Source organism: Artemia franciscana, chromosome 15, assembly GCF_032884065.1.
Source record: "Artemia franciscana chromosome 15, ASM3288406v1, whole genome shotgun sequence".
Classification (NCBI taxonomy): domain Eukaryota; kingdom Metazoa; phylum Arthropoda; class Branchiopoda; order Anostraca; family Artemiidae; genus Artemia; species Artemia franciscana.
Window position 1 is genome coordinate 8,576,710 of NC_088877.1, and position 17,354 is coordinate 8,594,063.

At 31.7% G+C, this 17,354-nt stretch overlaps 1 protein-coding gene across 4 annotated transcripts in view; it reads right to left on the bottom strand.

Moving 5' to 3' along the window:
* Positions 1-4,487: 4,487 nt before the first annotated feature.
* LOC136036009 (high-affinity choline transporter 1-like) overlaps positions 4,488-17,354 on the bottom strand; it is a 103,336-nt gene continuing 90,469 nt past the window's right edge. For all 4 annotated transcript variants that reach the window (XM_065717928.1, XM_065717929.1, XM_065717927.1 and 1 more), the window contains exons 9-11: positions 16,105-16,208; positions 12,305-12,619; positions 4,488-9,388 (exon numbers count right to left, since the gene is read on the bottom strand). In XM_065717928.1, the coding sequence (XP_065574000.1) occupies positions 9,163-9,388; positions 12,305-12,619; positions 16,105-16,208 (645 nt within the window). In that variant the 3' untranslated portion in view covers positions 4,488-9,162. The remainder of the gene's footprint in view (positions 9,389-12,304; positions 12,620-16,104; positions 16,209-17,354) is intronic.

Genomic DNA, 17,354 nt, shown 5'->3' on the forward strand with positions numbered 1-17,354 from the left:
AATCACTTAACCTCGTTGATTGTAATGTTGGTTGTTATAATTAATCTTAGAGGTCAGTGGGGCTGAGTTCCACATTCGGTTACAGTACATTTCCAAGCGACACACTGGTGCTGAAAATGCGTTTTTACTTAGAATATTCGATCGATTTGCTGCCAAAACCTGTATTTTTCTTACATGACACGAAGTGAATCGGGGGGGGGGGCGATATGGAGTTCATGTTCACCCGAAGATTTGGCCCAAATGGCACCTCTGTATTTAAACGAAACAAAAACGACAATCAAAAACGAGTAGAAAATTAATTTTAAAGAAATAAGAAAAGGACACATCCCTAAAAGGTAGTTTCAGGTACCCATTCCCCATCCCTACTCATCAACGACCCACCAATACTTCTTCATAATAGCTGATGTGAAATAATACCTCACAGTACACAATTTCATCAAACATAGCGTGAATCAACTTGGTCACTACCAAGATACTACTACTCTTTCCCCCCTTCTCAGGATCAATAATAAAGGCGTCAGACTAATATACGCAGGAACCAAGAATTATTAGGTAACAAGTCCTAAAAAATCCTTTAATTATTATCTGATGGCTCAGTGAGGCTTAGAAAATTTGGCCATTGAAACATACTCCTTTAAGCATCTTCCCCCCCCCCCTCCAGACAAAGACATACCACCCTTCTTGATAATGCACCACCGTATTATGAAGCAAATCACTTCAGTTAAATAAACTATTAAAAATAAATTCCAGAAACTTTTTTTTTGCAATAAGAAGGAAGGTGCCACCTTGCAGCAACTTTGTGGGAATTGATGTATAGTCCCTCTGGATTTCAAAGAATGTTTCTTTACACCCCAAGATCAGTACTATTTAATCTGTATAGGAGGACGGCTGCTCCTTCCTCATTTCAACCTCCCCTCATGCATTTGCATGGAAATTAAGGGTTCTAGTCCTTTTTTTTTGTCGAATTTGATTGGAGACGAAACAGTCCTGTCTGGGAACTGTTTTTGATATCTAGTCCTTTTTTGTATTTAAAAAGCGATCACACATCCATGATATTTCTTTGGTGAAATATAAACAATTCCAAACATCTGTAAATAAGAACTTTAAACCTCTACAGTAGGGTTCTCTGATTGTTTTATAGTTAAGGATGGATGCATATGACTCAAAGGGTACATTTTAATCCCAAAACATCCTAAATCTCATAGGGCCCTTAGATAAATACAGTATTAGCTATAAGGGAGGGGAGGTGGTAGAAGTTGATGTATAACCCCCCTAGATTTTCAGGAATTATTCTGGTCTCCCCTGTTATTTTGAAAGTAAAGAATAACCTAAAAACAAATTACCTCAAAAATGAATAGAATTTATACCACTGCCCGAAGTTTATCCCCAGCCACACCCTCATGGTCCTACAAACTTCGGAGGATGCACATTCGATTGGAAATTTAGAGCTCTATTCCTTTTTTTGTAAGTCAAAAGTGGTTTTTTCAATGTCCTAAAACTGTTTTTGATATCTGGTGCTTTTGTTGCCCTTAGAATATCTGATCAACACTTTGGGGTACCATCCTCTGTTGCTGCTCAGTTTTTGTACAGGAGGATTTTTCATGGGGGAGAGGAGAAGAATTTCTGATGGGAGAAATTTTCCAGGGGGATTTTCCTTAGAAGGGAGAATTTTCCGCTGGGAGGATTTAACGGGGGAAGGGGAATTTTCCAGGGAAAATTTTTTGTGGGGGGAATTTCTTGTGGAGAAAACACTGGCTTTCACTTAATTAATATATTGACATGTAAAAACCCGGAGCTACTAAAAAGAGAATATAACATACGAAAGAAAAACTATACACACAGGGGAGTTCCCTCATCGATTATAGTTGTTATGGAAATACATCTAAATGTTCGCTGTCAAACAGTTCGCTGTGAAGAACTCTAAGTAAGGAACAACTAGGATAGTTGTAACCGAAACTTTCCAAACCAGAATTTCAATAAAATTTTCAATAAGAGATTTTAAATGTTAATGCTGATTCAAATTATACGAAGTTCATTTACTTTAAAATTACCCATAAAAGACTACGAAGCTCGGAAATTTTTTCTGATTTTCAGAAGAAGGGAGAAACACCCCGAAAAAGTCAAGCATCCTTAATGACAATCAAATAGTTCGTGTTAACAAACTATAGTAAGGAGCAACCCGTCTCAATAGTAACCCAAACTCTAAAAACCGAAAATTCAATACCAATAGTTACATCAAAAGAATCGTATTTTTAAGGTGATTTTATGTATATAAGTTTCATCAAGTCTAGTTTTGCCCATAAAAAGGTACAAGCCGGAGAAAATTGGTCTTATTTTAGAAAATAGGAGGAAACTCCCCTTAAAACTTAACAAAAATCATACAATCAGATTCAGTGTATCAGAGAACCCTACTGTATTTCTGTTCGTTATCACTTTTCATGTTGCTCCTTACTTTATGTTGAAAAATTTTCCTTTTTTTAATGAAAGAGATTACGGGTTTCAACAATACAAGGCATGTAACGGTAAAACATATGATTTTTGGTAATTCTCCGAGATATTTTTTTAAAAATCAAATCGACCAATGATTGCAACCAGAAACTACGATTTTCTTTATAGTGAAAACGGGTAAGGACCAACTAGACAATAAAATATGGAAACATTAGATATTTGGATATTATAAAATTTGTTGACTTATTTCTGTTTATTCAGTTACCTTTAAGCTTTCTTAGAGTAAACTTTATATTGCATACTAATATAGAGATTATTGAAGAGTTGGGTGAGTAGTAAAGTGAGCAGCTTGAAAAACATATAGAAAGTATCAGAACTATACCCGTGCTTGTACTAGCTTACTATTTTACTTTTAAGCTTTCTTAAAGTAAACTTTATATTGCGTACTAATATAGAGATTATTGAAGAGTTGGGTGAGCAGTAAAGTAAGCAGCTAGAAAAACCCATTGAAAGCATCAGAACTATACTCATGCTTGTACTAGTTTCCTATTTTACCTTTAAGCTTTCTTAGAATAAACTATATATCCCGTACTAATATAGAGATTATCGAAGAGTTGGGTGAGCAGTAAAGTGAGCAGCTTGAAAAACCCATTGAAAGCATCAGAACTATACTCATGCTTGTACTAGTTTCCTATTTTACCTTTAAGCTTTCTTAGAGTAAACTTTATATTGCGTACTAATATAGAGATTATTGAAGAGTTGTGTGAGTAGTAAAGTGAGCAGCTTGAAAAACCTATTGAAAGCATCAAAACTATACTCGTGCTTGTACTAGCTTATCATTTTAAAACAGCGTTAAGCCTTTTTTCCTTGAGAAAAACTTCAAAACTGTTTTTTCTATCTAGCCTGGTAATATTTATTTTATTACAAGAAGGGAGTGAAAAATTATATAAAACACTATAAAGAGTTTTGGAAACAAATACTAGATTCTTTGTGGTCTTATTAAGCCTATGCCAAAAGTCACCTGTTTCCTATGAATACGTACAAATACAGATTTTTGCTTAATTTCAACACGAAATTAAGTATTTTTAGTTAATATTGTTGTATTTTCTTTCAGAGTCAACTAAAGATAGGTTGGTACATTTCAACCCTAAATCCTTTATTGATACCCTGTTTTGTGGTATCTTCATTATCTTGGTTGGAAAATTGTAATTTGTCTGTATACTTTTAGTTGTATTTTTAGCTTTGTATTTTAGTTGTGACCTACCCTAGATTTTAACCATTTTTTAATTACATCCCTAGGAAATAGGACCAAATTCCATTTTTGTACTACTTATAAAAGGCCTTATAAAAGGTGAGTAAAACAAAAAATAAAACTATGATAAGAAATTATTAGTTTTATTCTATTATAATTATTACGTTAAATTGTAAAATAATGTTATCGTCATATATATATATATATATATATATATATATATATATATATATATATATATATATATATATATATATATATATATATATGTATATATATATATATATATATGTATATATATATATATATATATATATATATATATATATATATATATATATATATATATATATATATATATATATATATATATATATAATATGACAATAGTTGTCCTCACCATATGTAATTGTTTACTGTTTTAAACATTTAACGTTGTATAAGTGTAGAACTATTAATTGTCTATTTACTATTTTATTACTGAAGAACTAACAAAAATTTTGCCACTTTTTCATAATGAGCAACTGATCATTGAATTTCTCATAATGAGTCATTTTTTGGACAAATAGGAAAACAAGATAATGACAAATAATTTATAAAATTTAACTAACAGAGAACTTTAGAATAATTTATTATATTAGACATCTGAAACACCCCTTAACATAATCCGTCATAAGGAAAAATAAAAGTAAATGAATAACAAAATTAAACCCTGTCTCAAGAATCTGCAATAGACATATTAACCCATTCTGAATCCGAAATTAAATAAATAATTCAAATTAAAACGTCTTTAACAACAATTTATTTGACACAAACATACAAATTAAACACAATAATTAAAACACAGAATATATGGCAATTACTCTTTTATCCACACTGATTTACCTTTTCTAAGAGAAATTAAAGCTTTTGACCCTCGCCCTAGGCCCTTACTTTCTTTCCCCTAGGACACCAAATAGTTCATTATTGCTCTTTCAAACAGAAAGTTCTAACGAGATTGTTAAAAGTTGCCGCACATTGAACAACAACTAAGCAATGAATTATACCTGTGACAGATAGACATCGATTATCGATACAGGTATTTCCGTAAATGAAAAACAGGCGTGCTTTCAATTTCCGTAGCAAAATTAATAATAAATTTATAAGACAAATTAAACGGCTATAATGAATAAGAAGAACTCAAGAAGAACCTGTGATTTGAAAACAAAATCTGGGATTTGAAAACAAATTTTGAATTTTGGGTGATGGGTACTGAGCCCTTTTCCCCCTGTGTGCGTCCCGATACTATTTGGTTTTGCTTATTGCGATATTGCCATAAGTGTACTTTTTGGGCAGTACCATTCTTTTACGTATCATGAAACAAAAAAGAATAATATTTAAGAGGAAAAGGTAAAGTACCTCTTGATAGACCTTGAACAAATTTTTCTAATAAAATTAAAATAGAACGTATAAATGGAATTAGAATCTTAATCAAATTAAATTAAAACAGAATTAGAATAGTTAGAATTTTTCTAAACTATTTAAAGTCAGCTAATCTTATGTATGGGTGCAAATTTAATGGGCAGGGGGAATTTTCCCTTATATTTCTTGCACCTCTCCCTCTAAATTTTGAAAATCAACTTTTATGGGTTTATGGGTAAAAATATACATATATATATAAAAACAGCAAAGTTTTTGCTTATCTGTATGTCTTGATATACACTTGGCCTCCACTGGTCCAATCACTTCAACTACGCTCATAGCATGAATTGTTCAGAACATGCTATTGAAAAAAAAAATGTCATACGACTTCGATTTTTAGAATTGATTAAATATGAATTTAGAACCAGGGTCGATTTTTAACTTGTATATTAAGCAAAATGCACTAAACAAACAAATTTTTATTCTAATATTTTAAACGTTAAACAACAAGAAGGATTTTTGAGAACTGGGGTCGATTTTTAACTTGTATATTAAACAATATACATTAAATAAACAAATTTTAATGTTAAAATTTCAAACATTAAACAACAAGAAGGATTTTTGAGAAACAAGGTCGATTCTTAACTTGTATATTACACAATATGTATTAAAAAAAGAAATTTCAAACATTAAACAATTCAACAACAAGTAGGATTTTTGAGAAACAGGGGCATTTTTTTAACTCGTATATTACGTGATTACTGACATCTAATCAGCATCGGTTAATATTTCACACCGGTGGTCATATACTAAAGGCTGTTATAGTCGAGTTTCAGGTTTTAGTGGTACCTAGATAAGTGGGGTTTTTTTTTCTCGGTTTAATTAAAACTAATTGTTGAATAAATTGTCTTACCTGTAATACCGGTATTAGGCAGAAACTGGATTGGGAGACGTTTCGAAGGATACACCATAATTTTTAGGGACGAAATATAACAAAAAAAGCATCTTCCAGACTGTTTTGCTTACAAGGGGTTTGATTTTTACTTTTGAAAAAATCCCCATTTTGTAACGCCATTGTGATTGCTTCATAAGATATGCAACTATAACACAGCCTAGGTGAGTATAATTTTTAACAGGGAATACAAACTATATATGATAATAATATGAAAACAACAACAAAAGGAAACCATGATAAACAATAACCATAGATCACAATTAATATCGTTAGGAAAGCCATTGTCTTCGAGACAATATCCTATACATAAATTTATTCAAGCAACATTTAATTGAGATTAAAATATACACTCTAAAGAAGAAGACAAACGAATAATTCAACATTAAAGTTTGTCTCTATATGAGCCCTTTTCTCTTACCAAATTCATTAGCTCCTTTAAACACAATCATACAAAATTAGCAAAACATAGGCTGTAGGCCTCAATGGCTGATTTTGACCGAAGTCCATTGATCTGGAAATTCTTCATAGTTCGTCTGCGCGAGTAATTGTTTTTGTTATGTGTGGTACTATAGGTGTGTATTTTCTTTAACCTTTCAAGCATAAAGTATGAATATGTGGTGGAGCCTGCTTTGAATAGGGGGAAATATTGGTCCAAAAAAAAGATGTAAGTTAAATGATAATAAAGCCATTTAGAGAAAGACTGAAAACTCCCCTCCCGTGCTTATGAACTTTGTATGGAGAGTGTCTTTGGGCAGCCTTGAAAAGGTGTTTCTCAAAGTAGCTTCTCGAGTAACTCCATTATTTAATTCAAGTTCGAAGGATTTGAAGATTCTCGTGAACCCAAATGATTTGGAAGATTCTTGTGAATCCAAAATGATTTTTTTTTTTCCATTTTGAAGATTTGACGCTAAAATCCAAAACAAAATGAAGCGAATGGATTTGGCAAGTGAGCGGCCTCCAAAATTCCTTCCGTTATATTTCACTACTCGCTTTGGCTGTAGGAGCTCAAAATGTTTATCGTGACATTTTTGCCAAGCAGAAATGTTTGAATTCGAATCGCTCTATCGATTGGGTGTTTTATTTTCTTGTATCTTGTTTGGTTCCAAAGATTCGTAAAAGACTTATTTTTGGAAATCGAATAGCCATCCTTTTCTTACTCGTAGAAATAATTGGATAATAAATATTTAAATATCGTAATATTTTCTTCGTATCTTCTAAAACTACTTTTCACTTTTTGGCGTTCCTTAAAAAATAGTTGTAACATAAGTTATAAGTGGCTATCACAAATTATGTGCACACAAAATGCTCATATAATGTCAAATAACATAACACTCCCTGAAATATGGCAGCACATTGGGACTTACCCATAACCAAATAGAGAAAAAGAAGAAAAATCTGTCTTTTTCCTAGTCGTATCGATCAAGTTGAATCTAAGCTAGATTCATGCAAAATATCAGCCAGAACTGCACATTGGCAGTTCATTGGCATATTGTGCTGCACAATATGGCAGCACATTGGGACTTACCCATAACCAAATAGAGAAAAAGAAGAAAAATCTGTCTTTTTCCTAGTCGTATCGATCAAGTTGAATCTAAGCTAGATTCATGCAAAATATCAGCCAGAACTGCACATTGGCAGTTCATTGGCATATTGTGCTGCACAATATGGCAGCACATTGGGACTTACCCATAACCAAATAGAGAAAAAGAAGAAAAATCTGTCTTTTTCCTAGTCGTATCGATCAAGTTGAATCTAAGCTAGATTCATGCAAAATATCAGCCAGAACGTCTTTTAAATGACGGTGTTCAAAATATTGGTATGTCAATTATAGTAATATAAGTGGTTGCAACAGTGATAACATCAACAATATAACAAATCACAAAAATTTTAGAACATAAATAACATAGTAATAGTCATCACGTTGAATAGCCAACAGCAATAAAAGCCAACTATAAACACACAAGAAAAAATGCATAGCAATAATAACTGCTAGCGAAAATCAAGCTCAGATTAAACAAAATTTGAAAGTGAAACGCTGCCTTAATGAATTATGAAGGAATTTTCAATTATCTCAATTCATTAATATAAAACAATTCTAATTAGAGCTTTAGGGTATTGAAAAATATTGGATGTGTGAAAGAATAGAGTAAAGCATTAAATATGTTAAGATGTTCACAAGTATATAACATTTATAAACATAGATACATCAACAGACGTTCACACATTACATCATACCCATCAAACGTTTGCATTTACATTTGATAATGATACCAATAAAATACACCTTTGTTGCTTCATGGCATTTTTTAGAGATAAGGGGGAAGAAGATCTTGTTCAGATTTGTAACGGATTTGTAAAATTGAAAATTATTAACTATATCTACATCTTGTATTATACCAAATTTATTTAAGATAACTATTTTTTTTAACGGATGTGTTAAGTTCATTCGTTTTTGATTTGGAAACTCAAGCGTTAAAGGAATCATTTCATTTCTTTTTTAAAAAAGGGAAAAGAAAGTCACCAATATCCTTAAGTGCTGGAAAAAAAATGGAAAATCCAATTTATTACAGAAATCTGAATAAACTTCTCCCCTTTTGGGCACTTGGCTCTTAGGTGGGTCACGAGGAACGTTCGCTCAGCTCCAAAATAGTTTCCCTGTATGTGCTGTATTTCTGAATACCTAAATTTATAAAAATATACCTGTCAACTTGGATGGAGATAGAAGCCTAAAATAATACTGCTGTCATGTATTTACGAGTGAAATTTCCGTTTCTTAAATACTTTTAACGAAATTTTGAGGATTAGAGAATGTGATGACCACTGGTCTTTTCCAAAATAGTGTGTCAATGTGTAATGTAATTCAAGAGTATATGCAGATTTATATAAATAATCTACAAACTTTGTTGTTAAAACCGATGACACTTGAACAAAAATAAAAGCCTTCTTGATAAATTAAACATGAAGACGTGAGTGAAACAAACATTACAGTTATATATTAAATCTAATTCGTGCTTATCTTCTTCTTTAGGTTAATAACTAGATTAAAACAATATAATAATCACAACAATTGTGCAACACAATAAATGCTACAGATAAATTTCTTACGTTAAAAATTAGTTTGACTAACATTTTCTACGCTACTTTTTTTATTTTTGTATTTTCCATCCCGAAGGTCATCATCCTCAGGGGATAAGCTAAGACCTGGGTTGACTCTCCCGTTGACCTCTTCTGTAGAGGAATATCCTTTTACTGCTTCAGACGTCATCGTTGTCAACTCTCCTTCTTGGGGTTCTCTAACTTGCTGAACATCTTCAGGAATGTTTACAACACATCTAAATTAAAAATAATTTGCGATCTTTCAAAAATTAAAGTAAATGCGTAAAGTAATAGCAATAATGCAGTTGAATTTTCGATATTTTCTGAGACATTTTCTCATTCCGCTTATTCTAGGAATATTACCAAACATGTTTTGTTTCAGCAATTAAGACTGAAATTAAGATTGATAGCATATATTTTAACCATGCAATATCCAAGAGCGTCGACAAATATTTTCTTTGGGGACAGGGTAAAGCAAACAAAAGTTTTTCAAGCAGTGGCGAAGATCGAAAAAAATGGAAAAGTGTCACAATTTTCCCAAACTATTAAAATGTTCCTACCTTTTAAAGTTTGGATCTTCCAAAAGAGGAACAGGAGCATAAACGTGCCCTCCTCCTCCATACACTTAAACAGATTTTTTTTTATTAATAGCATTTGATCAGTTACATCTTTATTAATAGCATTTGATCAATAGTCTTTTGATCAATTATATCCTCAAGTGGTACACTTGACGCCAAAATCTCATTTAGATCAGCCAAGGCAAGCCCTGTGTTCGGAAGGGTCCTGAGCTCAGTCTTCCACAAACTGCAAATTAGCCGCCTTACCAAAGCCCGAATTTACAACGCCACAGTATCAAGCATCATGCTGTACTCATTTGAGAGACATGGCCAATAACCCAGACACAGCTTAGAAAGATCGATGCTAAGGTGGTAGGGCCACCTACTCCGCCTCTCCCTAAGTACCCCCGTAAGTACCCCCGTAAGAATCATCTCGGACTTCAATCCCTCGGAAAATGGCTGGAATCGCCCTCGAGGAAGACCACGCACTAGATGGGCTGATGTAATAAACCAGCGCCTGCTCAGCCGCAACATTAACCCAAATGAGGCCCAATCCTTAGCCCTGGACAGGGCTACTTGGAGAAGACTGACGGCACTGTCAAACACATCCCTCCACGCTGGCGACCCTGCTGAGCAAGAGTGTTAAGTCTAGTAAGTCAATTTATCAATTAAAAAAAATCAAGTTTGAAACCAACCGACTTTAAAAGTAAAATGAATAGAAATTATTCTGTAAATTGAAGGGGAGGTCATCCCCCAGATCCTCCAATATTTACGCAGAGTTCTAACATTAATTCGCTAAAGCCATTTTAGAATGCAAATAATATATCCAGTAGACACTTGTAGGTTTTATAAGTACAGATTGTTTTTAAAAACACTTAAACTAAAATTTCACTTTTTAAAGCAAATACAAATACATATACCAGAAAAAGTAAATAAATTCCGTATCACTTTGCTCTTCTATAGAATTATTCTTTATGCATTGGTAGAAAAAGGAAAAATCAAACTTCAGCATAAAAAGTGGGGTGTTGAGGAAGGTATTTAATACTTTTCTGGTAAAGTCTCCTTTTTCGCTTTAATATAGAAATAGAAATTTTAATCACAGTCTGAATGAGCACCCTATCGATACTCTAGGTCCATTATGATCACCCATTAGAAGAACAAACAAACAAATAAAAATGTATCAGTTACCAAATACCACGGAAAAATTGAATATACAGTGATTTGCAAATAGGATTCTGAATTCTTCCACAGTAGGGTTCTTAAACATGTTGAGTACTACGTTCCATTTTTCATTGAGATCACAATCATTTTAGTGTTTTTTATCTCCTTTTTCTTAGATTGCACAAAGCTAGTCAGGCACATAAATTTTTATAGCTACTTTAAATATAACTAAATCTATACATTTGGAGTCGTTGTAAATAAAAACAGATCCTTTTTACAAATTTATTTTTTCATATTTTTGTTACTATATACATATATTGCTTTTTACCACCTGCTCGTTACCATGAGCATGTTTGATGAATATGTGCAAAAATATGTTATAGTACAAACAAGACAACTCGTAGAGAATAAAGAGGAAGTCTAAGCGTGAAACGATATTGGAGGAGCAAGAAAATGACAAATGATAGAAAGTAAAATCAGGTATTCTGGCAAAGAAGTCCACCAAGTCGTCTATAGTGCTAATGATTACAACTATTTTTAAATTATTGCATGCATTTATTAATGAAAGACCTTAATGAAAGTTTGAAATTAGTCTAAGAATATTTATTACAATCATCTAGGTATATTTACCGAAAAAAAATGTCCTTTCTTGGCCCTCATTAAGAATCTTGTTCAGAGTAATAAATCTCAGCGGAAACTAACGTAAATACTAAATAGAGGACATTTTCAATGAAAAAAAAACAAAAAAGGTATTTTTCAGAATTTAGGGAGTAGGGAAAAAAACTAGGGAGTACACGCTCCTTTTAATTGACACTTTTGACACTTATCCTGGGATTTGTTTCCATCCTTGACAGGATAACTGTCCCAAGGGGTTGGAATTTCTCGTTTTCAACAAAAGAGTTATAGAATTACTAGGTTTTTGAATAAAACAGAAAAAAACGTCGATTGTTTCACTCTGTACTTAAAAAAGGATCTTAAAATTGGCACCATTTTTCACATTGCACCATTTTTCAAAAAAAAATAGGACAAGAAAAATAAATCATGTCACTTTTATTACATTAGTTCTTACGGTTCGGCTCCATCCTTGATATGATATCTGTCCTAGGGGGCTAAAATTTCTCATTCTCAAAAACATGATTCACAAATAGAACAAAAAAAAAAAAACAGAGTCTGTATTTATAAGAAGCCTGAAAATTGTATATGTTATGTATTGAATAGTTTTTCACAAGAATTCAGTTGAATAAGAAAAAAAATCCTAAGCCTTTATTCACACCTCTCCCTGGAATTAGATGTAAATTGTCATTCCCCTGACTAAGCTCATTATTTATCCCTTTCTACACTGATTTGAACTGAATATTTAAGGAAACATGAATACCTCACTTCCCCTTTTGCCCCTTCCATGTTCCTCATTAAGAATTCAAGAGCCGAACCTACCTCAGGAAATCCCAGTGTGGCGCAAGAATTCCATTCTCGAAAAGCCATTTAGATAATTGTGTGAAGGCAGCAAGGGAAATAAGAGACAAGATCATCGCTAAGGTTCGGAAAGGGAACAACTGTTCTTCCCCGTTCCAACCAGGGTAATGAATGATTGCTGGCATGTTCATTAATGGTTCACCGCCAGAGAGTCGAACCAATAGACCGATTATGTAAGATGCTAGACTTCCATAAGTATTGCAATATCTTTTGAAATGAACAACTCCAAGAAGTTGTGGGAAAAGGATGACGTAAACCAAATCAGAGCAAAGGTACCTATAAAATTTATTAACGTAAATCATATCAGAGCATATGTACCTATAGAATCTAATGATATAAACCAAATCAGAGCACGGCTGTCAATAAAATTTAATGACGTAAACTATGTCACAGCACAGGTACCGATAAAAGTTAATGACGTAAAGCAAATCAGAGCATGTGTACCTATAAAGTTTTTTATGTTACTGCGTACAGTTTAATGATGTACAATATTATAATTAACTCTGTCTGTAAACTCATATTCTAAAGACATTTTATGCCAGACACCTGAACCTACTATTTACTAAACGAATCTTTGTTTCATTAGAAGTAAAATCTATATGAAAGTTGTGATGAATGTTTAGGACTTTTAGGGGTTTATATTTGACTATAAAAGTATTTGAAGAGTGTTTGTTCTAATGGCTCTAATGTTCTAATATTCTAATTAGAACAATTAGAATATAACCTCTCTAATGTTCTAATGGCTCTAATGTTCCAATAGTTTATACAATATAAAACAGATATTTTTGTTACAAATTTTTGGAAATAGAAAAACCAGGTTTAACATTATAGGTTGTCGTGCAGATACGTTTCCTTAGGTTAGAAGAGAGGAAAGGGACAGTTTGAGGCTTCCTTAAAGTGATGGAGCGGGGTCAAAGTAAAAAATTGTCTTAATCTCGTTTTGAGTTTTATTTATTTATTTATTGAAATTTCTGTTCGTTTCGGGTTTTAGTTACTAACTGATGGTGATTTGTGGTAGTTTTGCGCTTGGTAGATTATTTGATATTATTTCTGCTAATTTTTGGTTTAATGGAGTTCCTTAATTTTCTTTGAAAATTTGTTTCGTGGAAGAAATTCAAATCAATTTTAACATTATAAGTAGGCTAAAGCCTAAGGTAATTCTGGATGTAGTACTAAAAACGGACATAAACTAAATTAAAGGATAAGTTTTTTAAATGAAAGTATGCTAGAATTTAAAACAAACATAAATTATTCCATATACGAGGGTGTTGTTCCTCCGCCCCTCACTTTTTCCGCTAAAGTTTTTCTTTTTATTCCCGATAATTTCCTAAAAAATACTCAAATACCTAAGACTTTAGGGACAGGATAAAAATTATTTTCCACAATACACCAAGCAGTTTTATGGTAGATTTATACTGAAAATTTATATAACTTTATTTCTGCTCATTTCCGCTTTAATGTTGCTGTTTCCTTTTCTTTGGAAAACTTCTTCAATTATGTTTTTTCTTTTTTTTTTATTAATTTCTGTTTGTCTTTTTCAACGGCAGTTTTTAGTCTTAATCTTTTTCAATTTAAAAAAAAATGATATTCTAAGCCTGTTCATTTTTCTCACAAAAATCCATATTTCGGCTTATTATTTATAAGTTGGACAAAATTGGTCGCACGAGCTCTTGTATCTTTGGAGTAATACGCTCGAAAGTGAACTCCACGATAAGTCAAAATTATACAATTTAATAATCATTTTTAACGAATCATTTTCAGCAATTTCACAACTTCATCTGTCAAAATGACAGTTACAAAATTGTGTTGGAAAGTAAAATATTTGTGGTTATGACTGGCTTTTCTTATTGACGAAATTCATGCCATTTTTATACCCAAAAATGTGTAATTATCACGATTTTTCTCTCAGTAACAAACAGTTGAGCTCACTTTCAATATTATTTGAGTGACAGCATGCATATTCACTATTTAATCACCAGCATTATTCGTGAGTATAGTTGCAATTTTTGCCAACCTATTTATTGAGTTTTATGTCACAGTTTTATTGAATTTTTTAAGCTTAGTTTACTAATGTAAAGAGGAGGAATGGTCGAGTGAAAATTTGTGTCTTTTTAGGAATAATTTTTCTCATTTTAAACCTCTGCTTGGTAGTATTTTAACTGAACAAAGTGTATTTAAACTGAACAAAGTGTTATTTAAACTTAACAAAATGTATATAAAATGATTAATAAAATATATTTAAAAAAATAAGACAAATTTGAAATCGACATTGCCTAAAAGTTCATAAAATGCAATTTACTTTTAAGATTTTACTGAAACATATCGACTATAATAATACTTGTGTTGCCAGCATAGATTGGCCACTTTCTCTAAACCTATTAATACAATATGTTTTCCAAACAAAAGAAAAGAGTGACATTAAAACTTACAACGAACATAATCTGTTTAACATAACAGAGAGAACAACCCTCTTCACTTCATGCTGAAGTATTACAGTACTTGGTGCCAAAAAAGTAGCTACACAACTACTTTATCTATTGATTGTATATAAGCACATTTGAAAAATGTGTAAGACCACAATAGCTAAGCATAACTCAATTGGTAAATGTAGAAGAATAAAGAAAACACAAAATAAACCCAATCAAAAGAGTATAAAAATGCACGAAGTCCACACGAAATAAACGGATCATTTATAAAATTAATTTAAAATTTCATTCCATTAATTGGATTAATGAATGAACGAATCAAGTTAATGAATCATTACTGTTTGACTTTTGTCTCAATTCTTTAACAACGACTCCTGAAACACAATGACCATTTAATTAGAATACTAATTTTTTTTTTAAGTACTAAAGACTGCTAGCTTAAAGATCGGGGGGGAAGCCCCCCCCCTCATATACGGAATAAATTTTGTTTTAAGTTTTAATGCTGCTTCTTACTTCCATTTGAATATTTTTACATGAAGATTAGTTTTCTATTTGGAGTGTTCCGTCCATTTTTAAAAAAAAAGGCAAATGTTCATAAAAGGTCAAAACATATCGTGTGCAACTTTAAACTGAATGAATTTGATACGATCAGAACTAGTTCATGTGATGTTCATAAATGTTGTTATCAAAAGTCCTTCTTTTATAGTTTTGGTTATGATTACAAGCCACTCCTTGCAGTTTGAAACATTAGCACTAAGTAATGGTAGAGGCCGGCTGCAAGTGAAGCTACAAATGCAAAGCCAATCTGCTACAATAAAGCCGCAATTAAGATTTCATAACATATGAGTATACCAACTGAAACATCATTTCAGTTTAGTTTTAAAAAAGAATCAGAAGTAGAGCGTCTTGTAGGGACTTGGCTAAAACTAATAAGAACCCTAATTTGCCAGATTTGGAGGATAGTATCGCCTTTTTTGACAAATCTTTTATTTATCCTACAATATTTGAGGGTATCTTATCCGTATGCAAAATAGTTTTCCTGTTTATAAAAAAGAACAATTTGTCACACACGAACCGACTAAAACCATAATATATTAATACTTATGTTTAGTTTGATAAGATAGATGTTTATGTATGAGAGCAAGATTAAATGGATATTCAAGTTTGAATTATTTTTTTATCTTTTCTAAACAAATCTAGTAAACTTTTCTCTGGGGAAGGTAGGTTTCTCCCCTCACTTAACACTAATAATCTCTGAATCATCCTTAATTTTCTAGAATTATGTTAGATCTATTACAAATTTTCATTTAAGTATTAGAAAAAAACAATACTTACCACAAACCATAAATTGTTGGGATTGTGAGAGCCATTATTGTAGCCAATGTACCAGTGACAAATATCGATATTCTCATCACCCATATAATTTCATGCTCAGACGCCTGGAATAAACTGATTTCAACACCCTCAGGTTAATCGAATCGAAAAGAGAAGCGTTACAATTTCGAAAACTTGTATACCTTCCATCATTTACATATGGAGTTATGGAAATAAGTTTCTGCTTGAGGGAGAAATTTTTAAATAGATTCGTTCGTCTCAAATTTTGTAGAAGGAAGAGAACCCTAATTCTAATAGCATACGCTTAAATATATGTATATAATCTCAAAATGGTTTCTATTATAGGCCAGTAGAAATTTTCTGCTACAACTTAATATAAGTTTTCAATTTTGCATTTTAACAAATTTTGAGAGGCTGAATTATTTAATTAATACCTGATTAGAAGCTGTAAACCGGGCACGTCCGTAGATGAAATATTTTTAAATTTCATTATTGAAATTCTCCTATTGCCTACTTATTGAAATTGAAGTTCTCTTATTAAAATAATCCTATAGGCGCAGAAATTAAAATTTCAAGTTCTTCCTCTTGCGTCTTAGGTTACTTTTTCTGCAGGATAATAATTCCTAATTTAACTAATTGAATTCATGAAAAGAAAGAATTTAGTTTCTTTTTAAGACAAAATGCGATCAATGTAAAATTTATATCCAATTTTACGTCAGTCTTGTATCCTGATACTACATTGAAGGAAGACCGTAATGATCATAGATTTATGTTGACAAGTAAGAGATGGAGACAGAAAATTTTAAGAATCCTAATAGTAAGATAGTTGATAGTTGACAAGGATTTCTATAAATTACAGACCTTAAAAGAATGGAGCTCCACAATTTAAAAAAAGACTGTCATATGGCATCAGTTCACTGAATCTTGCAAAGCAATATGTTTTTTTTTTGCTTTTTTCGTAAATTTACTAAAATATTTTCTTTTACTATGAATGGGTTGAAGGATTATTGTAGGCCTATATCTATATAATAAAAGACTTCAGCATAATATTTGCTTAGTGTTTATATTGGGTTGATGAATTTTGAATCCCCTACGATAATTGAATTATCGATAAGACTTTATATTTTATCATAATTAATTTTTATCATTATATCATAATCAGACTTTTTAATTCATAATTAGACTAACTAGACATTAGACTTTTTATCATAACTAATTCAGTGTTGATTCAAAATCAGTTGAAAATATAT